This window comes from Rutilus rutilus, assembly GCF_951802725.1.
Source record: "Rutilus rutilus genome assembly, chromosome: 1".
Taxonomy (NCBI): Eukaryota; Metazoa; Chordata; class Actinopteri; order Cypriniformes; family Leuciscidae; genus Rutilus; species Rutilus rutilus.
Window position 1 is genome coordinate 71499061 of NC_140209.1, and position 26145 is coordinate 71525205.

The 26145-nt window shown below is 39.1% G+C and overlaps 1 protein-coding gene across 2 annotated transcripts in view; it reads right to left on the bottom strand.

Moving 5' to 3' along the window:
* Positions 1-621: 621 nt before the first annotated feature.
* Positions 622-26145, bottom strand: part of LOC311289699 (uncharacterized protein) — a 25970-nt gene continuing 446 nt past the window's right edge. The window contains exons 1-8 of one of the 2 annotated variants that reach the window (XM_084407923.1): positions 26082-26145; positions 25774-25790; positions 14127-14269; positions 12125-12166; positions 7244-7446; positions 6380-6466; positions 2853-2934; positions 622-1173 (exon numbers count right to left, since the gene is read on the bottom strand). The exon at positions 26082-26145 is cut by the window's right edge and continues 446 nt beyond it. In XM_084407923.1, coding sequence (XP_084264049.1) covers positions 2894-2934; positions 6380-6466; positions 7244-7442 — 327 coding nt within the window. In that variant the 5' untranslated portion in view covers positions 7443-7446; positions 12125-12166; positions 14127-14269; positions 25774-25790; positions 26082-26145 and the 3' untranslated portion in view covers positions 622-1173; positions 2853-2893. Of the gene's footprint in view, positions 1174-2068; positions 2935-6379; positions 6467-7243; positions 7447-12124; positions 12167-14126; positions 14270-25773; positions 25791-26081 lie in introns of those variants that run through there. The other variant, XR_014627201.1, reaches the window with a different exon arrangement.

Below are 26145 nucleotides of genomic sequence, written 5' to 3' on the forward strand. Positions count from 1 at the left end.
GTCTCCCGGCTGGCCTGGGAACGCCTCAGTGTCCCCCCGGAAGAGCTGGAGGAAGTGTCTAGGGAGAGGGAAGTCTGGGCATCCCTGCTTAGACTGCTGCCCCCGCGACCCGGCCCCGGATAAGCGGAAGAAGATGGATGGATGGATGGACGGACTTTATTAAAGGTTGTATCAGTGATTTCAGGCCCAAACATATATGATCACATTCATCTATTCTAATCTTTCCTAACGATCCACTAGCTACCCGCCCTACAGAGGCTGCATACAGAGACGCGTTTTTTTGATGGCATGCTTATGGGGCGGGCAGCTAGCGGATCGTTAGGAAAGATTAGATGAATGTGATCATTTATGTTTGGGCCTGAAATCGCTGATACAACCTTTAAACTCAACACATTATAATGATTTATCTGTCATCCACCCTCAATTAATTAGAATGTTGTGTTTTTATTACTTGGCCCGCCTGACCCGCGGATTATGATGATCCGCAGCACTATTGGCAAACTATATGGTTTGAGAATGGACACAGGCCGGGAACCCGCAACAGAACCGTACTGTAAAAAAAATACCCGTATATTATATATATATATATATATATATATATATATATATATATATATAATATTCCGGCAGCTGGGGTGCCAAAAAAACAAAAAAAAAAACAGAAAATTACAGAAAATAACCAACATGTAAAATTACAGTAATTTTCCTTTATTTAAATCCCCGTAAAAAAACTGTAATATTCCATCAGCTGGGGTGCTGAACCCCCCACCCACCCCTGTAAAATGACAGAAAATAACCAACATGTAAAATTACAGTAATTTTCCTTTATTCGAAATAATATAATATTTCCGTTATTTCCTTTATTTTTTGCTGTAATTTTACATAAAATGTTCTGTATTTTGAGCTTTTTAATGTTTAATCCAACAATATACCAATATAACAATTAGTACAACTCGTTTTAGTTCATAACTACAACAACACACCAATATAAAAAATGTCAACAGATAGATTAGAAAAACAAAACCAAATAATTAAACACTTTTTTACTCCATCCATTCATAGTCCGCAATTTAGTTAATCAGTGAAAGCACCTTTGGACTGACTGCCAGTTGCTTTCTTGATGTGCTCTTTTCTACTTTTGATCCCTTCTCTGGGTTAATCTTGAGAAGGCATCTGTCAAAGAAAAAAGAAAAAAAAGAAACATCAGTAATAAATCATGGACTGTATAATATGCTCATAATATATTAGCAATAAAAGAAGCAGAATAGTGGGAATTTGCACAGGGGATGCTTGTAGTGGACATTGGCAACAAAGATGTGCATGTGAGAGGGTGTTTTGTGTGAGAGAGACTGTATGTTGTGAGTGTGTGTATGTTGAGAGAGTATGTGAGGGTGTGTTAGATGTGTGAGAGTGAGTGTGAGGATGTGTGAGAGAGAGTACAGTGGGGAGAACAAGTATTTGATACACTGCTGATTTTGCAGGTTTTCCTACTTACAAAGCATGTAGAGGTCTGTAATTTTTATCATAGGTACTCTTCAACTGTGAGTGACGGAATCTAAAACAAAAATCCAGAAAATCACATTGTATGATTTTTAAATAATTAATTAGCATTTTATTAAGCCCTCCTGTTCTCCACTCATTACCTGTATTAACTGCACTTGTTTGAACTTGTTACCTGTATAAAAGACACCTGTCCACACACTCAATCAAACAAACAGACTCCAACCTCTCCACAATGGCCAAGACCAGAGAGCTGTGTAAGGACATCAGGGATAAAATTGTAGACCTGCACAAGGCTGGGATGGGCTACAGGACAATAGGCAAGCAGCTTGGTGAGAAGGCAACAACTGTTTGCGCAATTATTAGAAAATGGAAGAAGTTCAAGATGACGTCAATCTCCCTCAGTCTGGGGCACCATGCAAGATCTCACCTCGTGGGGCATCAATGATTTCAGGCCCAAACATATATGATCACATTCATCTATTCTAATCTTTCCTAACGATCCACTAGCTACCCGCCCTACAGAGGCTGCATACAGAGACGCGTTTTTTTGACGGCATGCTTATGGGGCGGGCAGCTAGCGGATCGTTAGGAAAGATTAGATGAATGTGATCATTTATGTTTGGGCCTGAAATCGCTGATACAACCTTTAAACTCAACACATTATAATGATTTATCTGTCATCCACCCTCAATTAATTAGAATGTTGTGTTTTTATTACTTGGCCCGCCTGACCCGCGGATTATGATGATCCGCAGCACTATTGGCAAACTATATGGTTTGAGAATGGACACAGGCCGGGAACCCGCAACAGAACCGTACTGTAAAAAAAATACCCGTATATTATATATATATATATATATATATATATATATATAATATTCCGGCAGCTGGGGTGCCAAAAAAACAAAAAAAAAAACAGAAAATTACAGAAAATAACCAACATGTAAAATTACAGTAATTTTCCTTTATTTAAATCCCCGTAAAAAAACTGTAATATTCCATCAGCTGGGGTGCTGAACCCCCCACCCACCCCTGTAAAATGACAGAAAATAACCAACATGTAAAATTACAGTAATTTTCCTTTATTCGAAATAATATAATATTTCCGTTATTTCCTTTATTTTTTGCTGTAATTTTACATAAAATGTTCTGTATTTTGAGCTTTTTAATGTTTAATCCAACAATATACCAATATAACAATTTAGTACAACTCGTTTTAGTTCATAACTACAACAACACACCAATATAAAAAATGTCAACAGATAGATTAGAAAAACAAAACCAAATAATTAAACACTTTTTTACTCCATCCATTCATAGTCCGCAATTTAGTTAATCAGTGAAAGCACCTTTGGACTGACTGCCAGTTGCTTTCTTGATGTGCTCTTTTCTACTTTTGATCCCTTCTCTGGGTTAATCTTGAGAAGGCATCTGTCAAAGAAAAAAGAAAAAAAAGAAACATCAGTAATAAATCATGGACTGTATAATATGCTCATAATATATTAGCAATAAAAGAAGCAGAATAGTGGGAATTTGCACAGGGGATGCTTGTAGTGGACATTGGCAACAAAGATGTGCATGTGAGAGGGTGTTTTGTGTGAGAGAGACTGTATGTTGTGAGTGTGTGTATGTTGAGAGAGTATGTGAGGGTGTGTTAGATGTGTGAGAGTGAGTGTGAGGATGTGTGAGAGAGAGTACAGTGGGGAGAACAAGTATTTGATACACTGCTGATTTTGCAGGTTTTTCTACTTACAAAGCATGTAGAGGTCTGTAATTTTTATCATAGGTACTCTTCAACTGTGAGTGACGGAAAACAAAAATCCAGAAAATCACATTGTATGATTTTTAAATAATTAATTAGCATTTTATTGCATGACATACGTTTTTGATCACCTACCAACCAGTAAGAATTCCGGCTCTCACAGACCTATTAGTTTTTCTTTAAGAAGCCCTCCTGTTCTCCACTCATTACCTGTATTAACTGCACTTGTTTGAACTTGTTACCTGTATAAAAGACACCTGTCCACACACTCAATCAAACAAACAGACTCCAACCTCTCCACAATGGCCAAGACCAGAGAGCTGTGTAAGGACATCAGGGATAAAATTGTAGACCTGCACAAGGCTGGGATGGGCTACAGGACAATAGGCAAGCAGCTTGGTGAGAAGGCAACAACTGTTTGCGCAATTATTAGAAAATGGAAGAAGTTCAAGATGACGTCAATCTCCCTCAGTCTGGGGCACCATGCAAGATCTCACCTCGTGGGGCATCAATGATCATGAGGAAGGTGAAGGATCAGCCCAGAACTACACGGCAGGACCTGGTCAATGACCTGAAGAGAGCTGGGACCACAGTCTCAAAGAAAACCATTAGTAACACACTACGCCGTCATGGATTCAAATCCTGCAGCGCACGCCCCCTGCTCAAGCCAGCGCATGTCCAGGCCCGTCTGAAGTTTGCCAATGACCATCTGGATGATCCAGAGGAGGAATGGGAGAAGGTCATGTGGTCTGATGAGACAAAAATAGAGCTTTTTGGTCTAAACTCCACTCACCGTGTTTGGAGGAAGAAGAAGGATGAGTACAACCCCAAGAACACCATCCCAACCGTGAAGCATGGAGGTGGAAACATCATTCTTTGGGGATGCTTTTCTGCAAAGGGGACGACTGCACCGTATTGAGGGGAGGATGGATGGGGCCATGTATCATGAGATCTTGGCCAACAACCTCCTTCCCTCAGTAAGAGCATTGAAGATGGGTCGTGGCTGGGTCTTCCAGCATGACAACGACCCGAAACACACAGCCAGGGCAACTAAGGAGTGGCTCCGTAAGAAGCATCTCAAGGTCCTGGAGTGGCCTAGCCAGTCTCCAGACCTGAACCCAATAGAAAATCTTTGGAGGGAGCTGAAAGTCCGTATTGCCCTGCGACAGCCCCGAAACCTGAAGGATCTGGAGAAGGTCTGCATGGAGGAGTGGGCCAAAATCCCTGCTGCAGTGTGTGCAAACCTGGTCAAGAATAACAGGAAACGTATGATCTCTGTAATTGAACAACAAACAAAGGTTTCTGTACCAGATATTAAGTTCTGCTTTTCTGATGTATCAAATACTTATGTCATGCAATAAAATGCTAATTAATTACTTAAAAATCATACAATGTGATTTTTGTTTTAGATTCCGTCACTCACAGTTGAAGAGTACCTATGATAAAAATTACAGACTTCTACATGCTTTGTAAGTGGGGAAACCTGCAAAATCGGCAGTGTATCAAATACTTGTTTTCCCCACTGTATGTGAGGATGTGGGTGAGAGAGTGAGAATGAGGATGTGTGTGAGAGTGTATGCCAGGATGTGTGTGAGGATGTGTGTGAAAGGGTGAGTGTGAGGATGTGTGTGAGAGTGAGTATGAGAGAGTGAGCATGAGAGAGTGAGCGTATAAGAGGATGTGGGTGAGAGAGGGGTTGTGTGTGAGAGTGTATGCGAGGATGTGTGTGAGAGAGTGAGTGTGAGGATGTGTGTGAGAGTGTATGTTAGGATGTGTGTGAGTGAGCGTATGAGAGGATACGTGTGAGAGAGTGAGTGTGAGGATGTGGGTGAGAGAGTGAGAGAGAGGATGTGTGAGAGAGTGAGTGTGAGGATGTGTGTGAGGATGTGGGTGTGAGAGTGAGCATATGAGTGGATGTGGGTGAGAGAGGATGTGTGTGAGAGTGAGTGTGAGAGAGTGAGCGTATAAGATGATGAGTGTGAGAGAGTGAGTGTAAGGATGTGTGTGAGAGAGAGTGTGAGGATGTGTGTGAGAGAGTGAGTGTGAGGATGTGTGTGAGAGAGTGAGTGTGAGAGAGTGAGCGTATAAGATGATGTGGGTGAGAGAGTGAGTGTGAGGATGTGTGTGAGAGAGTGAGCGTATATGATGATGTGGGTGAGAGAGTGAGTGTGAGGATGTGTGTGAGAGAGTGAGCGTATAAGATGATGTGGGTGAGAGAGTGAGTGTGAGGATGTGGGTGAGAGGGTGAGAGAGAGAGTGTGAGGATGTGTGTGAGAGAGTGAGCGTATAAGATGATGTGGGTGAGAAAGTGAGTGTGAGGATGTGTGAGAGAGTGAGCGTATAAGATGATGTGGGTGAGAGAGTGAGTGTGAGGATGTGGGTGAGAGAGTGAGTGTGAGGATGTGTGTGAGAGAGTGAGTGTGAGGATGTGTGTGAGAGAGTGAGCGTATAAGATGATGTGGGTGAGAGAGTGAGCGTATAAGATGATATGGGTGAGAGAGTGAGTGTGAGGATGTGTGTGAGAGAGTGAGTGTGAGGATGTGTGTGAGAGAGTGAGCGTATAAGATGATGTGGGTGAGAGAGTGAGTGTGAGGATGTGGGTGAGAGAGTGAGTGTGAGGATGTGTGTGAGAGAGTGAGCGTATAAGAGGTAGGGCTGTGACGGTGGCAGTTTTTTAACGGGGTTGTTTTGAAGTAAAAAACAAAACAAAGAAACAACACGCTAAAGCCTGTAAAGCATTGAAATAAATATCAGTAAATACTGGTAACTTAAATAAAGTTGAATCTATATAAAAAAAAAAAAAAAAAAAAACCTTTATTTAATATTTCCACACAAAGACGCGTGATATTGCCTACCGCTCTGCGCTTTGAGAGGGATGTGGGACACGAGCAGGAAAGAGACCATCGATATCTTCATGTTTTCTACTTGTTGTAAAAGGTCTGAAGAGCGAATTTTATCCTCCACAAGGGCAAGGCTATGTTTGATATTGTGCTGCCAGTGAAAGCCAAACTAAAATCACCCGTGCGTGTGAAACGCGGTTTACAAATAAACGTACTCATCCCAGTGCCATCCAAGATGTTCATGTCTTTTGCATTCAGTACACCATGTGCTCACCAGAAAGGGACATTTCATCAGGACTGTCACAGGCTTTATTTGAGGACAGTCGGTTGCTGGAAGGGCTTTCAGACACATCACTTTGACCTTAAAGGAGTCATAACCTAGTATTACATTGGATACCTACTGCTGTATTATAGTCTTTCAGGCCCTTCTAAAAAAGAAAAGTGGAAAAAAAATAAACACAGACCTACTTTTACCCTTATTTCTGAAGGCATTTTTGTCTCGCGAGATCAATGCGATGTTTTGGCTGTCGTGGACGCTCTATATGGCTCTGCACGCCAGTTGAAAGGGTTGTTGGGACAGCGTCATTAAAAATGAATTTCATCCACTGGTCCCTGATAGTTTCGTCCGATTTTGGGAGATAAAACACATTTACATGTTTTTTATGGCAATCAACCACAGAGCAAGTCCGGTGTGCACTCGGTTTCTCCATCTTTCTCGACTGAACTGAATATGAGGGGGAGAGGGGAAGGGGGGGGCTTCCTGCTGCGGTGTCCATATATGGTATATCCTACTACCTCATGACGTCAAGAGGGAGCTGAAATCAAAATCTCGTATTTGAGTGCGCGTGCACGCGCGCTGGTTTATTTACCCTGAGGTAAACAAACGCTTCACTTTTAAATATCGGCTTCCCGGCCAGTGTATAATCGTTAGTCGATCATAAGATACATTGATTCTCGTGGAAAAGTGAAAATTGCAGGTTATGACTCCTTTAATAAAGGACATAATCATAGACTCGTTAGACTATATTGTGTAATATATTTTGCAAGAGTAATACAAATCCAGTAACCCCCCTTAGCTGTTCTAAATTGTCTTATTGCTTAAATATGAGTTGCATTATATACTAATTCAAACACATACTTGTGGATTTGAAGCATGACAGGAGTCTCCTTGCTTCCACTGGCTTGAGGATGGGAAGAAGGTCACTCTCCTGGACATACTTCATGTCCTCGCGGTCCTGGACGCCTAACTCCCCCAGCGCCTCAAGCAAAGGCTCAAGCTGGCTCATTTTTGGAAGAGCTGATTTAATAAAAGAGGCAAGAGCACTCCCTCCATCCATGACACTACAGAGAGACAAGACAGCCAAATGCGTTTTCCAAGTTAATCATAGAACCGTTGCCACTAATGGTCTCTATGATCAACTGTTTCTCAGATCACTATTCTTTATGCACAACTCAAATAATATGCAAGTAGTAAAAGCTGCTTAACTCTTGACCATATAGTCAGCTCCAGCTAAAATGGATAAAACCATTCAGTTTAACATTTCCTCTTAGTGACTCTTACCACCATTGCTCATACGAAGGTGTGTTTAGTGTATGTTCACTTTTGGAATTGTGTTGGGATGTCAAAAGGTAAGAATTTTGAACTTTGTCTCAATAGCTCATTGTATATAACAGTCTTGATTTGTTCAAAAATATAAAATGGAGTCCTATTTCTCTAGAAGATTTGTGTATAGCAGGGTTGCCCTGTCCTGGAAATCTAACTACCAGCTGAGTTCAGCTCCAACTGAGCTCAGACTGAAGAAGCAGCTAATTAAAGGGTTAGTTCACCCACATTTTTTTTTACTAACTTTTCTTGGCCATCAGAATTAAATTACATAGAAGCCTATTAAGGAGTGATCCAGCTCTCAGATTTTATCAAAAATACCTTAATTTGTGTTTTGAAGGTGAACGAAAGTCTTACGGGATTGGAATAACATGAGGGTGAGTAATTACTGACAGAATTTTCATTTTTGGGTAGGGTGACCACCCGTCCCGCGTAGCGCGTGCGCGCACAGCGTTTGAAGCCCAATTCACGCGTCACGCAAATTGAGACCGTGTCACGCATAATCTATGCTTGCTCAAAAAAAAGTTGGTCGCTTTATATCCTCGAGCCCCAAGCAGACAAACGAACATTACTTGACATTTCAGCACGCTATTGTTGCCACACAAACCCCTCAGTTGACCTGCTGACTAGGTCGTTGTCAACTTTTTCGTTGTTGTCATGACAGCGCACGCACGCGCATACCGGACACACAAGGCGTTTTTCAATGTCAAGGAAGGAACTTTTAGATGCGCGCTGTCCAATTCGAAAAATTCGAGAAAGAGACTGAGTCTGAGAGGCAACGCCATCATCAATTAAAAAGAGAAGGTGTGGGTACAAGAAAGAATGGGGAAATGAATATTTGTGGCTGAAAGGTGTTGAGGGGGATACCGAGAGGGCTTTTTGTGACCTTTGCAAAACGTCTTCTCATTCGGATATGGAGGGGAATACGATGTCAATCGTTTTTTTTTTTTTTTATACGTTTTTTTTAACTGTTCCTGTGGTGTTGAGCAACTACAATTCCTGTTAATCCTATAATTTTATATTATAATTTATTTAAAGTAAATAAATTGTAATGAAAAATAAATAAAATTAAATAGTCTGTCAATTCATTGAATGTTCAAAATATTATGAGTCTTTATTTAGAAAAAAAATACACATTGGTGGTTGGCCTATTCATGAGCATACATCAGCAATTACACGTTTAGGAGAATAGGGCATTATTAATACCATGTAAGGTGGTATGTGCTAGAAATGGGTAAACCACTATCAGTGAGTCTGCCAGTGGGGCACCGCCGCGCCAGGCAGTGTCCCACATTGTCCCTCAGAAACATACCCCTTGTCCCCCCTTGGGCTTATTAGAAGGTGGTCACCCTATTTTTGGGTGAACTAACCCTTTAAGAACTTCAGGAGAACTTGTTGATTACAAACAGGTGTGTTTGATCAGGGCTGGAACCCAGCAGGTAGGCAGATCTCCAGGAACAGGAATGGACACCTTTGCATTCATCTTTACTAGTGCTAGGCTTTTTCTATTAATCAACGATTAATCGCATCCAAAATAAATGTTTGTGTTTACATAATATATGTATATTTTGTACATATAAATACACACATATGCATGTATATATTTATGAAAAATTTGTTATTTATGTATTTATGTAAAATAAATGATATATAAATATATATACACAGTATATACAAGCAAATATTTCTTAAATATATACATGCATGTGTGTGTATTTATATATACAAAATAATTATAGAGTACACACACATATATCATGTAAACATAAACTTTTATTTTGGATGTGATTAATTGCTATTAATCCTTGACCAGCATTATCTTTACTCTGTGTCAACAATGCTATGTTTCAGTGAAATGACTTTTGTCCCAAAAAGCTTGTACACAGGCAATGGATAGTAATCCAGTCTGAGCTCTGCTTTCCTACACTTCATGCTCTGCCTTGCATCTTTCACTTCATATAGTCCGAACTCTGGCAAATAGGACACATCATGAGGTGTAACAATAAAGTACACATGCTTCTCCTCCTTCACCAGCATGAGGTCAATTTGTTGGAATTCAGTTGACTCGCCTTGGCTTAAACAAAGAAAGAACCCCTTTTTATAGGGGTTTCCACTACGAGGGGTGGAACGCCTTTCCACTGTATCTCTGTAGATGCCACAATATTGGGTTCCTTGTCAAAGGTTGTCCCCACAGCAGTCTGCACTACACTGCTATACAGTTCAGCATGGAAAGGAGTGAAATTCTTTGCCACCAATAAGGGTGCAAAAAAGGAGCCTGAATGTAGGTATGCTTGCAGAAGTTCCTGACAAGCTTTTGACATTTTGTGTTCTTCGCGCACACCTTTTGAATGTTGCTTTCAAACCGCATTGTCCACAACCGTATTAGTGGGCCCAATTTCAGTATCAACGCAGGATAGTGAGTGAGGAAATGATGCTTTGTGTGCAGGAAACATTTCTTTCCTTGCCTCTAGACAGTCACGGATCTGAACATTAAGCAAAGCAATCTGAGGTACTGATATTCTAGGTGCACAAATGACCTCCACTACCTCTTTCAGTTGGACAGTGAGTTGCCAAACTGGATCCTCTGTATCTGTGATCTTCTCACCAATTACAACTGGTAGAAGCCTCAGCAAACACCAGTTTTCTGTTGCCTGGCCACCTAATTTTACACCCTTTTCAGAAACATTCGAGGGTGTAGAATTACTGTCAGATCCTTGGTAGGTAAACTGCCTGATTCTGCGATTAAGTTCAGAATACGTGAAGAATTTCTTCACCTTGACAAAATAGTTGAGGTAAATGGCAAGGTCGGATGCCACTACACCCTCATGGCCAGTACAGGGTGGCAGGCCTGGCTGGCAGACATGAAAAAAAAACCCAGAGAATTAAAGACAGAGTTGAATTTCAAACTTCTGGCTTCACTAGCATCATGATTCTGCAGCTCTTCAACAGTGTCATTGTAGTCTTGAACTGTGCGGATCGGAGCCTGGTGCTCCAGATTATCTAGCTCTCTCTTGTTACACTACAGTATCGGCAGAAATAGCGAGATGTACTAAAGTTTTCTGTGAAACCCCTGATATTATGCGAACCCAAATTATCGCCTGCGATGCAAAAGATTGTTGCCTTCACATTGTTTCCATGTATGTTCAGTCCATTTGTCTCCAGTTCTCTAAGATCAGATATCAGAACACTTTTTCGTGGCCAAATTGTTTGAAATCAGCTTCTCGGCACAAAAGCAAAAGCTGCATGTTGTCAATAGCGGATCGATGAAAAGGATCAAAGTTTGCTAAAGTGAAGTACACCCCAAGCATCTTGTGTTTTTTCTTAGCAGATCCAAGGGGATTAACCACCTCGAATGCATCTTGATACAGGATCACTTTCAAAGTGACACCTGGCTCCGAAAACAACTGACTGGATCTGAATACCAATCCATCACACACACATCATTTAAAATGAGAGGTGTACTCTCATTCCTAGATGTACAACATTCTTCCCATACAGCAGGATCTTTCAGGAGTGCTGTTAATGTGTCTTTTATGGGAATATATTGGCCATGTCTCTCCTTTCTGTTTTCATCAATCCCCAAAAAAATGCATGTTGGATGCACATATGGAAAGTTTTCCTCAAAGTACTGTTTTCTCTTGTACTTTGTGGAAAGAGCAGAGCTGAGAGATCCATGAATATCCATGTCATCTCGGGTTTTCAAAGCATCTTCAATTTCTATCTCAGAGAGTTTAGATTTTGCTTGAAGAGATACTTTAAGTTGATTCTTTGTGTACTGCAGGCACACTCCACTAAGCTAACTTATCTCTTCTACGATTAACTGTACTGTTGAGGAAGGGATCAGGTGCTTTGCCTGCAACTTCATGAAAAACATGGACAGATTTCTCATGTATTAACTTTTCATTTGTGCAGGGTCCAGCATATCCTCCTCATGCCCATCGTCATCTGCCCCTTCACCTGAGTGGCTTTCAGTAACAGAGAACTGAGACTCACTAGGAACTGAAGGAAGACAGTATGCACCAGAGACATGCAAAGCTGTAGAGTATTTGTGCTTTCTAGATAGGTGGGACGTGAAAATGAGCGATCACAGTTTTTGAATGCACCTGCTCTCTTTTTGAAATGGGAAATTTAAGGTGACCCAAAAGATCTGAAAGATCAATCACATGTAACTTCACATGTGAAGGGTCCCTGCAGAGACCAGAAGATGACTGCCGATGATGACGGTAAACATGACATTTAAATGTGTTGTAATTTCTGAAGCGTAACTTACAACCTGCCATGCAACATGCGTATAGGTAATGTGCCTCATTTCTGTGTAGCCCTTGATGTTGTACATAACCTTTTAGGGTTTTCACAGAAACACTACAACTATTACAAGTGTAGTCTGCAAACATCTTTACATGGTACAATGATCACCTTTTTCCACTGATCTTGATTTTAGCAGCTCACGCAACTTATCTGCAGGGAGAAACAAAAACAAGCATGTAAGTGTATAGGACATGTTAAGAAATCTACAAATATTCTAAGAAATGTTTTGATAAATGTATCTAAAGTACTGAATACTATCCGTGTAACCAGTGAATCCCTATTAGTTTATGTGCTCCTGTTTCAGTGTTTGTGCTTCAGTGACGACAGCGTTTTAATTTTGAGTGGTGATTAAAGTTGGCATGAAAGCAAGTATATTGTATATGTGAAAATGTCCCATTGGATTGTAGGAAGTTGGGCATTGCTAACTGGGGTGAGGGGGTGAGTTAGCATTTTTTATTAAAGATTACAAGGGCATATTAATATATAAAAAAATTATAATATTGTGCACAGATAACTCATTTATAATAAGCACTGTTATTCTTATTATATCAAAAAAAGTTATAATTTTCACTTTTAATTTCATGGCTACTAAACTGACTAACTACTAGTGCATTCAACTGTTTGAACCAGCTGAAAATTGCAAGGCCAAACTATGAGAAACAGAAACGATTAATTGCTTATCTGAGTCTTCAGGCTATGCAGTCTGTTGGTTTACCTCACCTCCCGATCTAAGTCGTTCGTTCATTCAGTGACATCCTCATAAAATGACTTATGCAATCTGTAGTACCTGACACAGAATTGATTAGTTCACGTCCTGTCGTTCGTTCATCACGTGACAGCGCGGTGTTCCCGAGTCATATGAAAGATTCGTTCAAATTGAATGAATCGTTCATGACCGACCCATCACATGAGGCGGGTTGGAGTTAAGAGGTTTGACTGACAGGTCCAACGGAGTCAAGCAGTTTAGTCACAAGCTCTTTTTAATACTTTTCATTGGTTAAATAACGTTACTTGAAAACCCAATAGACAAAAGTAAAGGGTGACGTATTGATGAAGGTATCTAACCTCGCCTCGGAAAACGGACATTTTTAGCTTTAAGACGACACCTACGACTAATATATAATTTAATTACTTAATTATTAAATCAAAATAACTCATTGCTTTGGGTATCTCTGCCGACCTCTGGTGGACAAAAATAGTATAACATGGCATTTCATGACTATTGCCACTAGATGGAGCAAATTAACATTTCTTACTCATGTTAATTTTTCATCTCTGTTTTTTTGTGCTTATTTAAAATAAGACAAATCTGATAATATTTTAATCTTACATCTGTTATTTAACAGTTGAGATAGTTGTTTAATGCAGAAACACTCGCCGGGTTTAAACTAGCAAAACCGGTTTAATGTGAATAAAGACTGAAATTATTCATTATTATTATGTTTTGAACGTATAGCTGTGTTTTGCAGTGTGTGTGTTGTCAAAATTAATTTTTAATGATTTTAATGATCATAAGAAGAAGTTTATATAAGTTCAAGTTTGCTCTGTGTGGATGTATTGTTCTGTTCCAGTGATGTTCTGTGACTAAAACTTGAAGGGAAAAGACATCACCTATGGGGTCAAAGCCTGTTCCCCAATGGTATCTGCTGAAGCCTTTGCAAGAGACATATATACCCCTCGGGTCCCAGCAAGTTTTCACCAAGGTGGTAGGACCCAGCGATCCATTTCGCCCCTTTGCATACCTTGTTTATTCGTGTAGCCTGCCCTCCAGATAATAAATATGCACTTGCTTTGCAATTCATCCATTGTATTATTATGGAATCGAACTAATCAAGAGTTCTAGACGGGTTCTTCTTATTTGTTTTCATGTTGCTGCTCTCATGATTGCTGTGTGAGATTTTTATAGACAACTATGCCTAGGGCCTTGAAGTTCTATCACACCACATGTAGCCACTTATATGTTTTCTTACTTGGCATATGTAACTCTTTAGGTATTTACAACACCACTGGTCACTATATGATGAAACTTTAATAGAGCTGGAATCTCTCCCTGTTTGTAAACCAAGTGCTATACTTGTGTCTGTGTCCTGAATGGCATCAAAGTACTCACGTATTGTATGTATTCTTGCACCTTAGCTGAGTATATCTGGAGATTGCGGCTCGATAGCAAGATTGAAGTCAGGAGAAGAATCGGGGTTTGCATCACTGTTAACTTCAGAATGCAACATATCTCAACTTCTGCAGTCGAAATATCTGTAAAATATGAAACATGCATCAATCATACACGTTAAAATGCATTATCTGGATTTAGGGACCTAATAATCATTATTGTATGCCTGATTTTGGGGGGTTTTATTTACTTTTTTTAATTCATTTCTTATTCTTAAAATAATATTTATTATATTTGGATCATTGAAATAAATAATATGTAATTACAATCATTATTGAGAATTTATGTGGCATTATTGCTAAACAAGACCTCAAAAAATACCAGAAAAATAAATGGATCTCTATGGCCCTCTTGCTGGATGTATATAGTCTTTACACTTTTCTAAAACTGTATTTCCTACAGATTTTTCTCTAACCAGCAGATGGCAGAATTCTGCCTCTAACACTTAGGTCAATATCCAGAAACAACAACTAAACAATATTTCATTTTGATAATCACAAGTGTTTTTTTTCATAAACATTTTATATTTCATACGCAAGCTAATGGTGTAGTTGAGGAATTTTGCAGTAAATAAGTAAAAAAAGTACTTAATATCCCCAAGACACAATAAACATATAAATGAAAAGTAAATGAAAAAAATAATTTGTATTATTAAAAAATAATATTTTTTATACAATTCCTCTATAAAAAATTTTACATGAGGAAAATTCAAAGATACACAGATTTACTGACATGCTGCGATATAAACATTAACAAAATGTATAAATTATTTAGACATCGCCATATATATTATCATATTGCCCAGCCTTACTGTTATTTTGATTCAAGTTGGTATTAAATGTTATAATAAGCACTGACCTTTCAGCTTCCTAGAAAGAATTCACGTAAATCAGGGAACTCATTTTAAGAATCAGTTGATCCGAGCAACCCAATCTCACGAAATGCGTCTCTATAGCATGTTGTATTTATCGTGCAATTTATACGGGAAAATAGGATTTTACGTGCATGTATGATACGCACTGTAAACCCCTTGGGTAGGATTAGTGGTGTGGAGTACGTGCGTATTACACGCCATAAAGTGTGTATCATATGCATGCGAAAACTGTGTATCATATGCACGTAAAAACTAATTTTCACGTATAAATTGCACAATAAATACAAAGCGTGCTATAGAGACACATTTCATGAGAATCAGTTGATCTGAGAGTTGCTGCAGGTCACCGTAGTGAAAAAGTCCACAACTGCTTACACTCCCAAACGGTTCAAGAGAACCTTACACAGCATTATCAGGGCTTTTGCCACCAAGGAATAGTGATCACAGATACCTCAGACTCACACGTTTGCCTATAATTGTACTGCACACGAGTCCACTGGTTATGCTCCGTTCTAATGTTTGCTAGGAGGCAGAGTTGTTTATCTTGAAGATGAAGGGTCATAGCATTGTAGTGGGTGATCAGGTCTTGTTAGCCAACAAAGGTGAGCCTGGGTGGAGGAAAGTGGCCGACAAATGGGTGGATTTCTTAGTAGAAAAGTATAGGATAACATCAATTATATTATGTTCTTCTGTTAAAACTTGAGTTTTTTTTAGCTGAGGAATCACTCTCGTCCTTTTTGCGGTAATTTTAGGGTTTTGCCGTTACGTTGTCATGCCAACAACGTTGTAACACTGGGTATAACTTTAGACAGAAAAGGCTAGTATGCCATTTTTTTCACAATAAAATGATGTTAACAAGCATATAGTTTACGTCACGTGACTATACTTTTGAGACTGATTATTTTAAGGCTCACGGATTGGTCCCATTTACCGCCACTGTAAGTGAAATACAAAGTTCTGTCATGAAACTCTGATCGGTCCTCAACTAAATTTGTTAGGGATCACATTGTTATCTACATAGTGCAGCTGATGGCATCAGCAGCCAAATGAGCTTGTTGCTCAACATTCAGATACTTGGCATTGTTTGCTGTTAGCAGTCTGCAACCCTCCCTCTTCCCCAGCTCCACCTGTATAGATCTGCTATGGGGGTTATCTGACTGCAGCGCTCTTTCAGAAACCCTCCCTCTTGCCCAGCTCCACCTGTATAGATCTGCTATGGGGGTTATTTCATGTATGTTACATGTACAGCAGCAGCAGCAGAATATCTTACATGCAGTATTAGCAGTAGCAAGTCTCTGTAGCAGCGTAGCAGATCTATTCAGCCAAGACCAAATACATTAAAGGGACACTCCACCCATTTGCATTAAGCTTTGCATTGTTAGAAACCCATTCATACTATTGAATGGTCGTGCAACACTCTCTCATTTTCCCCTGAGACGGGAGAAATCCGTTATTTACCTTTTACACTTCCTCCTACAATGACGCAAAAATCGTCATTTTGCGTCATTGTAGGAGGAAGTGTAAGAGGGGGGGATTTCTGTTGAGACTACAAGCACTCGTTCCTCATCTTTCCCAGGGGGCGGGACCCGCTCACGCTACAGACCTATTACAGATCAGTGGGTGGGACTTTACTCTCTGAAACTGAAAGCAATATCCTCCATCTTGTTTGAAGCTAAGCTAACAGGCGCTGTGGAGACAGATGTAAAGTTATGACAATAGCGGAGGAGAGTACTCAATATGATATAGACTAGAGGAAGAGGATTTCGGAAGTCTGATGCTTGAATCAGGTGTTTGTGGCTACCTTTACAAGCCGCATTATAGCGAAGAGCAGCCGAGGCAGAAGACCTGCCTGCCGCGGACGAGGAGCCCGGACTGGCTCGGGTTAGGGCGGACTGGTGGCGCCGGTGATCTCACTATGCAACTCATAGACTGTAAGATGCAACTACGAACACAGAGATAGAGTCCGTCTGCGGCAAAGAATTTCAACGATGACAATTTCTCCTGGACGAAATCTCTGAATCAGACGAGGACACGGACGTTTGTGTTGAGAAATATCCTAGTTTCGCACCGCATATGTTCTGACTGAACATCCAGGTACCATGCAATAATTCACCTTTTCGAAAGAAATACAAACGAGGAGTAATGCACTAATGAGTTCGCCAACTAACTAGACATTTTGTGTGAATGTGAAATGAATTTCAAGCTCTGGTGGTAGCTAGCCTTGTAGACGGAAGAGTGATTTCTCTTATAGGCAGATATGCGCTTTCTGGATTAGTGGGAGTGGCTTCCGGAGCTGTGCAATGTGGTGCATTGTGGGAGTTGTTGTCTTTCATACAAATGCGTCCTGAAGTTAGTTTTTGTCTTTCCTCGGTCACGAAGGCACCAAATTCAAAATTTATTTTACATTTCGACTACATATATGACCCACTTTAAATAAAAAACAATGTTCAAATGGGTGGAATGCCCCTTTAACATTGCCATATTCATTACCATACCAATCTCTCAGAGTTGTCATGATAGAAATAAAGTTTGTCCACAATCCACACGCTCTACTTTGTTTGCGTAGTAATCCATAAATCATACCGTTTCATTCATAAATTAGTTTAGTGATAGCAAACTGATAAAAAATACTTAGTCCATTGCAAGGTGTAAATTCCACTGTGACTGCCATTCGTTTTTTTCTTCTTCTTTTGTCATTCTATTTTGCATAAACATGAAAAAGTACACAATGCTTCATTTTTCATCAAATGATTACAGCGAGCAGATTTTGCCGTAATTGTGTGAATCCTCAGAATGTCCTGTTACCCATACATGCCCGAGGCACTCGTCAAAGTTTTGGACTGGAACCCACTTGGGTCTCGTGTCGGCCCTCGGTTTTTGGATAAAATGTGCTTTAAGTCCATTGCACCAAGTGTAAAGCGAATTATTTCAATTAAGTTCCTGTAGGCCTACTAAAAAACGCTATTATCGAACACAAAACTTAATTACATAACCCTTTGGCTACAAGGTGAATTAAGTTGTATGCACATAAAAACGCATATATTTCAGAATAAGCACTTTGACATTTGCAATAGGCTACATGTAGCTTGATAACACTTTTAATAAGCAGGGACAATTCCCGACTTTAAATAAATAACCATTTACATGCGTAGGACGTTAGTATTGTTAGAATGTACAGGGAGATATTAAAACGCTGACTTGTTAACATTTACGCATTGAAATATGATGCATTGAGTTCACTGGTTATGATGTCATGAGCAATTCAGTTCTTTATTAACTCTTTCATTGATGGAAATTTCTAGCCTGACGTCGTCATACTCAGAGTCTAGTCAGAATGTGAGTCTGATACTTCTCCATAGAGATTTGATTATGGGGCGTGTCTCAACCAAACCAGGAAAAAAAAAAACTCTGCACTCAATTGGATAGACCTACAACCAATCAGAGCAACGGAGTAAATGACGCATGTTCTTCATTCATATTTTCAACCAACAAAATGTCGCGGCTCTCTGTTCCTCTTTTAAAATGAATGCGCTGTCGATATAACAGACGCGATGGCGGAATCTACACATGATGTTTCATAAACAAAGTTCGGGAGGAGCACGTACAAATAATCAATCCAATATCAACTTGTCATCAAACAATACCATGTCTAACGTTACCCTTTCTATCAGCATGAGGAAGCTTAATCACTCTGTAAACTTACCTAACACTCCTTGACAGTTTTTCAGCATCCCTCCACCACCCCGAATCCTCACTCTTGTCTTGTTCTCTCACAACCAGGAATACGGGGGAGTATGGCTACCGAGCCCACAGCCCTCTCTTCGGACAGCACGTCATATACGCATTTATTCTATCGACTTATTTGTGTGAAATCTTATATACGCATTTATTCTATCTGACTTATTTGTAAATGTGAACTCGTGAAATCTCAATTCTCCAGCAGCAGTCGTCTTTGTTGTAAACTAATTCAAATCAAGCGCTCTTTGGTGACGTGGATGATTACGTTACCGTTGCTCATCTGTCCATCATCGTATAAAGCCCGCCCTGACAATTTGATTGGTCCGAACAATTTTTGTTCGGGCATAATAGCTCCTCAACGGAGCGAGTCCAGACCGAACTTCCCGACCAAAAAATGTTGTGGGCGGGGTTCGGGCTGGCACCCAGGCTAGGAAATTTCCGGCTTTTGTATGTTTTCACTGTTGTACAGTAGGGGGCGCTGTGACGCATCTTCTGAAAGAGTACAGAATCTCCTGATCAAAACACACGAGAAGAAAAAGCAGAAACAAGCGATATCATATAGGGCTGTGACGGTGGCAGTGTTTTATTACCGGCGGTGGCGCGGTGGTTGGGGGGGTGTAGCCTACATATAACATATATACACCTCAATTAAATACATTTTGAAATAAAATAATAATAATAAAATGAGGCTCAAACATCCATTTCTTAACAGACATGCGTGTTTATTTGAGCACTTCCGTAAATGAAACATCACACTAAAGCCTGTTAAGCATTGAAATAAATATCAGTAAATAATATTAACTTAAATAATTTAATAAAGTTAAATATTTAAAAAACACAATTTCCACACAAAGACGCGTGATAAGCCTTCCGCTCTGCGCTTTGAGAGGGATGTGGGACACGGGCAGGAACGAGAACATCTCTTCTAATGTCTTCATGTTTTCTACTTGATGTATTGTAGACGGTCTGAAGAGCGAATCTGATCTTCCACAAAGACAAGACATTTAGGCTATGTTTGATTTCGCGCTGCCAGAGAAAGCCAAATTAAAAATTTTACACAAAACTTGACGTGCCTTACCAAGCCTAATAACAAGCACAAACTGTGTTAAAAGGAATTTGACGTGCAGGTAAAAAGGTAGGCTATCTGTCCTACAGCGGGTTTTCTACTTTACCACGGTTAAAGAATGTGAATATAATAGGCCTAATTAAAAGCGAACTAAAGGAAGAAACATTTATAATCCCCTGCGAAAATGGGTGAGACGTGAGTGAAGATTTGGGAAAAGAAACAAGAGATTCCATGTCCAGTGGAATAACTACTGGAATATTGTTAAATTCGCTGATAATCGGGTGACCAGATCGCAAGAATACAAAGCCGACAAAGCTTAAATTATGGGCTCACGCACAACTCTCTCCTTCATCACGAATCCAAACGTTTCCATGGCTGCGATGTAACGTTTAATTGCTGACCTATTATTTATTTTGTAAACAAAGATTTCTGCTTCACTCCTGTCATAATATTCATGTAAAACAGCTTTCACACACAAACCAATGTGTTTAGGTGGACCAGCGCCGGTGCTACTCAGCCACAGCGGTGGCGCTTTAAAACCGCGGTGGTGCGGTAATCAAGTTTACAGACCTAAATGTGTAATCATATACATATGTAAAATAACGCGATCATCAACATTAAACAGCATATACAGTACAGGCCAAAAGTTTGGAAAGATTACTATTTTTTATGTTTTTGAAAGAAGTTTCTTCTGCTCATCAAGCCTGCATTTATTTGATCAAAAATACATTTTTTTTATATATAGTGATATATTATTACAATTTAAAATAATTGGTTTTCAATTTATTATACTTTAAATTATCATTTATTTCTGTGATGCAAAGCTGAATTTTCAGCATCATTACTCCAGTCTTCAGTGTCACATGTGACATCCAGTCTATCACGTGATCCTTTAGAAATCATTCTAATATTCAGATTTATTATGAGTGTTGGAAACAGTTCTGCTGCCTAATATATTTGATGAATAAAAGGTTAAAAAGAACTGCATTTATTCAAAATAAAAAAATATTTTCTAATAATATAAATCTTCTTTACTATCACTTTTTATCAATTTAACACATCCTTGCTGAATAAAAGTATTGATTTATTTCAAAAAAAGAAAGAAAAAAAATGACTGACCCCAAATTACTGACCAGTAGTGTATATTGTTGTTACAAAAGATTTCTGGGGGACTTCCGGGTTGGAGAGGATGTGACAAGTCGCATTAGTCGGTCTCTCTGCCGAATTTAATCGTAACATAAACGCTAAACCCAAATACAAAGAAAATAGACGCGGTGAAAGATGTCCAAACAGTCAAAGAACTCTGGCTCGGGCAAATCCTCGACAAGTAAGCAATCTAAAATAACTCCTGGGAACATGGCGGCCCAAGCTAGTGCTGCTAGGCTAACGAGGGCAGAGACTGATGACGCCCGAAACTGATGACGCCGAGACCTGGGAGGAGTAGAGAGGCGTATAGACCGCAGAAGCCCACATCAGCGATACAGAAGACGAACTCCCCGAGTTGAGAGAGCTAAAGGCCTTGAAAGCGGAGGTGGCTCAGATACGCGAGGAAAACGCTCAGTTGCGGGCTGAAAACGCGACTATAAAAAGAAAGCTCATTGATCTCGAGTCACGGGGACGCAGAAAGAATCTCAGACTTGTGGGAATTCCTGGAGGGAGAGGAACCAGCAGAGGTTGAGGGCTTCCTCGAATCGTTTATCCAGGAGCTGGTAGAGGTTTCTCAGGTGACAATAGAAGGGGACGCACAGGCTTGGCGCGAGAAGAGGAGACACAGATCCCCCGCGCGGCATCATAATGAGATTTAGTACTCGTTAAGGGTGCTATTAATGGAGAGGTGTTTACTTTTCTAAATGTATATGCTCCACCAATGAGCGATTTCATTTTCTATACTCATGTTATAGACTTGATTGTAAACCACTCTGAGGGAACCCGTATCTGTGGCGGAGATTGGAATCTTCACCTCCAGCCTGCACTGGATGTGTCAAATTAAAAACACTTAGGAAAACCGATAAACGACAAATTCCGAAAATTGATAAAAAACTGATTGACATTTGGAGAGAGATGAATCCCAGTGTCCGCCAATACACCCACTTCTCTAACCCACATACAATATATACTAGAATAGACTACTTTTTTTGTTTTCAATAAGGACAGATCAAAAATTCTGGAGTTGGACTTAGGTACAATAGACCTGAGTGACCACGCCCCCATCTACATTACTATAGAACTGGAGAAAAAACGTAAAAATACTCTCTGGCGGTTTAATGCTAGTCTGCTTAATGACCCTCAGATGAAGAAAAAGCTATCAGATGACGTCAAAATTTACTTAGAGGAAAATGCTAATGGTGAATCTTCTCCACCCATCCTCTGGGATGCTGCTAAGGCAGTTTTGAGGGGCAGAATTATCGCCATCACCTCATCCAAGAAGAAACAAAGACAGAAAAAACTAAACAATCTGCAGGACAGTTAGACTAAAACAGTTAGTCATGCAATCATGCAAAGAATAGAAATCCCCAGTTGCTACAGGAAATTAACCCCTTACCAGTCAGGGATCACTGGTGATCCCAGATTATTTTAGTTCAAAATATGTTTGAGCTTATATATCTCAATATTAATAACAGTCTGGTTAATTTTGAGTCTTGAACTATAAACTCTCAAGTGTTGGCTTTCTAAATGTATGTGTGTTATGTTTCTATTCAGAATTACTTATGAGCAGTAACCTTTTTATTTTGGGCATTTCATGTATGCAGCACTTGCCAAAATTGGGGGTGACTGGGAAGGGGTTTTAAAAAGAGAAGAGACGACATTAATGAGCTGACCACACAGAAAATAATCAAGAAAATGCTCCTTTACCAAACAAAGATATTATGAATCTGGATCAAAATTTACTAAACTACTAGCTTGGAAAATTAGAAAACAACAAGCTGAAAGCGCAATCTTTAAAATACGAGACGGTCAGAATGGTGTCATTTTAACAAAACAAGACCAAATTCAATCAATATTTGAATCTTTCTATAAAAAGCTTTTCTCTAGAATTTCAATAGATAAGGAAAATTAAATAGATTCTTTTCTGGAAAACTCTTAACCTCCCTGTTATGACGGAAGAACAAAATAAAAAACTGGGGTCTGAAATTACTGCTCTGGAAATACAGAATGCAATCAAGAGATTAAAAAACAATAAGTCTCCGGGGAGTGATGGATTCACCTCCGAGTGGTATAAAGCATTGAAAGAAACACTTACTCCCCTGCTTTTAACAACCTTTAATTGGGCACTTAAACAAGCTCAAATCCCCCCAAAGTTGGAAAGAAGCCATTGTTTCTCTAATACCCAAAGAAGGGAAAGATCGACTCGACTGCGCATCTTATAGACCAATTTCGATTCTGAATGTGGATTATCGTATATACACCTCAATTATGTCCAAAAGAATGGAACAAATACTCCCAAATTTAATTCATAACGATCAAACAGGGTTTATTAATAATAGACAAACTCAGGACAACATAAGACGATCTTTACACAATGAATTAACACCAAAATGAAGCTGTCATAATTAGTTTGGACGCTGAGAAAGCCTTTGACTCTGTTAACTGGCTCTATCTATTCAAAGTATTGAACAAATTCCAAATGGATGACCAAATAATTAGAAATATAGGGGCTCTCTACGATGGTCCAACTTCAAGAATCAAAATTAACGGCCACTTAACAGATTCAATGACCTTTGGAAAGAGGGGTGAGGCAGGGCTGTGCCTGGTCCCCCCTTCTGTTTGCTTTATACTTGGAACCATTGGCCCAATATATTAGACAATCAAACACTATCCATGGTGTTACAATCGATGGGATCGAACATACAATTGCATGCTACGCAGATGATGTCCTATTGTTCTTGACTAAACAAGAAATTTCTATACCTAATGTGATGCATTTCCTCAAAGATATTGGTCCAATGTCTGGATACAAATTGAATATGCAGAAGACTGAAATTCTTTCCTACTGGAGACCTCCGCTGATTTTTGTGATTCAAAATATGAAGCTCAATGGAAAAATATTGAGTGTAGTGTTTTGCCGGAGGTCCCTGTTCAGGCCTTATTGGCAGACGATAAACGGCCGTCATTTGGATGAAATTGAGAATCCATGGGTAAAATCGGTGCTTACAACCTGGAAAGAGCTGATCAAAACATACAAACTAAACAAAGATGTTAAAATCTTAAGCTGGTTGGCTTATGACCAAGGTTTTGTACCGAACAGAACCGATCGGAGATTTAAGGTCTGGGTCACAAAGGGTAAAAAGAAATTGAAAAAGAAAACCAAATGAAAAGCTTTGATGAGTTGAGGGAATCCTTTGGCTTGGAAAAACAGGACTTTCACAGGTATTTACAGACAAGGAGCTTTTATAACCAAGAAATTAAACAAAAGGATGACCATTATAACCCTCTGATCGAAATCTTTATTAAGGCATATAAATCAGAACTTTCAAGGGGAATAATATCAAAAATATACAAATGTCTTAACAAAATTTGGGAAATCATTCGACTCATTATATTAAAAATAAATGGGAAAGAGAAGGCAATTTCACTTTGACTGATGAGGAATGGGAGAATATATATACAACACAGTGGAGAACCACGAAATCACATGTCTGGAAAGAATTTTGTTGGAAAAGTGTATCTCGTTTCTTCATAACACCTTGTCAAAGCGCTCATTTTTCACAGGGAAAGGCTGAGTGTTGGAGAAAGTGTGGTTGTCAGGAGGCGCATCATTACCATGTGTTCTGGGACTGTTTGGTGATTCAAAAATACTGGTTCGAAATCAACAAAGCGCTACAAATTGTTTTTGATGTCCCCATCCTACTGGATTTCAGAACTATGTACCTGGGCCTTAAAACTACTGCCATGGACACAGCCAATGGATATCTCTGGAGTATACTCCTGGCTGCAGGGAAAAAGGCCATTACAAAAAAAATGGATGACTCAAACTGCTCCGACAATCAAGGAATGGGTAGACCTTATTATGGACATAAGGGAAATGGAAAAAATCACATTCGGATTACATTTACAACTGGACAAATTTGAAAGACTTTGGAACAATTGGGACACTTATACTGATTTACATCTGTCTTCATTTTCTTTTGATACGTTGTTCTTGCTCTCTGAAAAAAAAAAAATCTATTTTTAAAACATTTGCTTCTTTTTTTTTTTTTTTTTTTTTAATTTTTATTCATCAAAGTATCCTATTAAGTATCCAAAGCTTAATATTAAGCAGCAGAACTGTTTCCAACTGATAATGAATCAGAATATTAGGATGATTTCTAAAGGATCATGTGATAGACTGGAGTAATTTCAAATTCAGCTTTGCATCACAGAAATTTAAAGTATAATAAATTGAAAACCAATTATTTTAAATTGTAATAATATATCACAATATTAAAAAAAAAAAATCTGTATTTTTGATCAAATAAATGCAGGCTTGATGAGCAGAAGAAACTTCTTTCAAAAACATTAAAAATAGTAATGTTTCCAAACTTTTGGCCTGTACTGTAAATTAAAACTGCCTAATGTTACTGAATGACATGTCGACCCGAATGATCATCGCTCTGAATCTGGTTTGAATCTGAATCTGAAACTTTGCTCAAAAGTGTTGATAAAAAAGAATGCATTAAGCTAGAACAAAATGTTTTTTTTTTTTTATTATTATTATTTATTTATTTTTAAAGCAGAGGGTCTGTTCTTTCTTTTGATATATTGCATGTTCAGATATTCAAACAAACAAGTATTCTGGGGGCCATGACATTTTTGTGAAAATGATCAAAAACGCTGGCGGGGAAAGAGTTAACTTTTTTTTTTTATGAGTCATTATTGTTGTATTGTGCATGTGAATTAGGTTTTGTAAAAAAAATTATAATTTGGGTTACCTTGTTAACATTCTCCACTGTAGTGCGCATGTAGATGAAGAGAGTCAAGCATGGAGAGAAACACAGAAGACCAGTGTCAGAGATACTGTGATTGTCTGATGTATTCAAATGAAAGGCATTCTGATTTTACTGTAAGACAAATTTGGGTTACTGAACTTATCGTGTCAATTTACTGTTGTCACGTGACCCATGTTGTCTTAATTAAATGTCCTACATATTGTGAACAATGTTAATTAAATGCCTTAGTTTCAACGCTCCAGTTAAGTCTTTAAAGCTCAAGTTCAGTAAACATGGTTTACTGAACTTACCGTGTTTATTATGTTGTCAGATGAGCCGTCATGCCACATTTCCCAGTCACAGCTCAAACAGTGG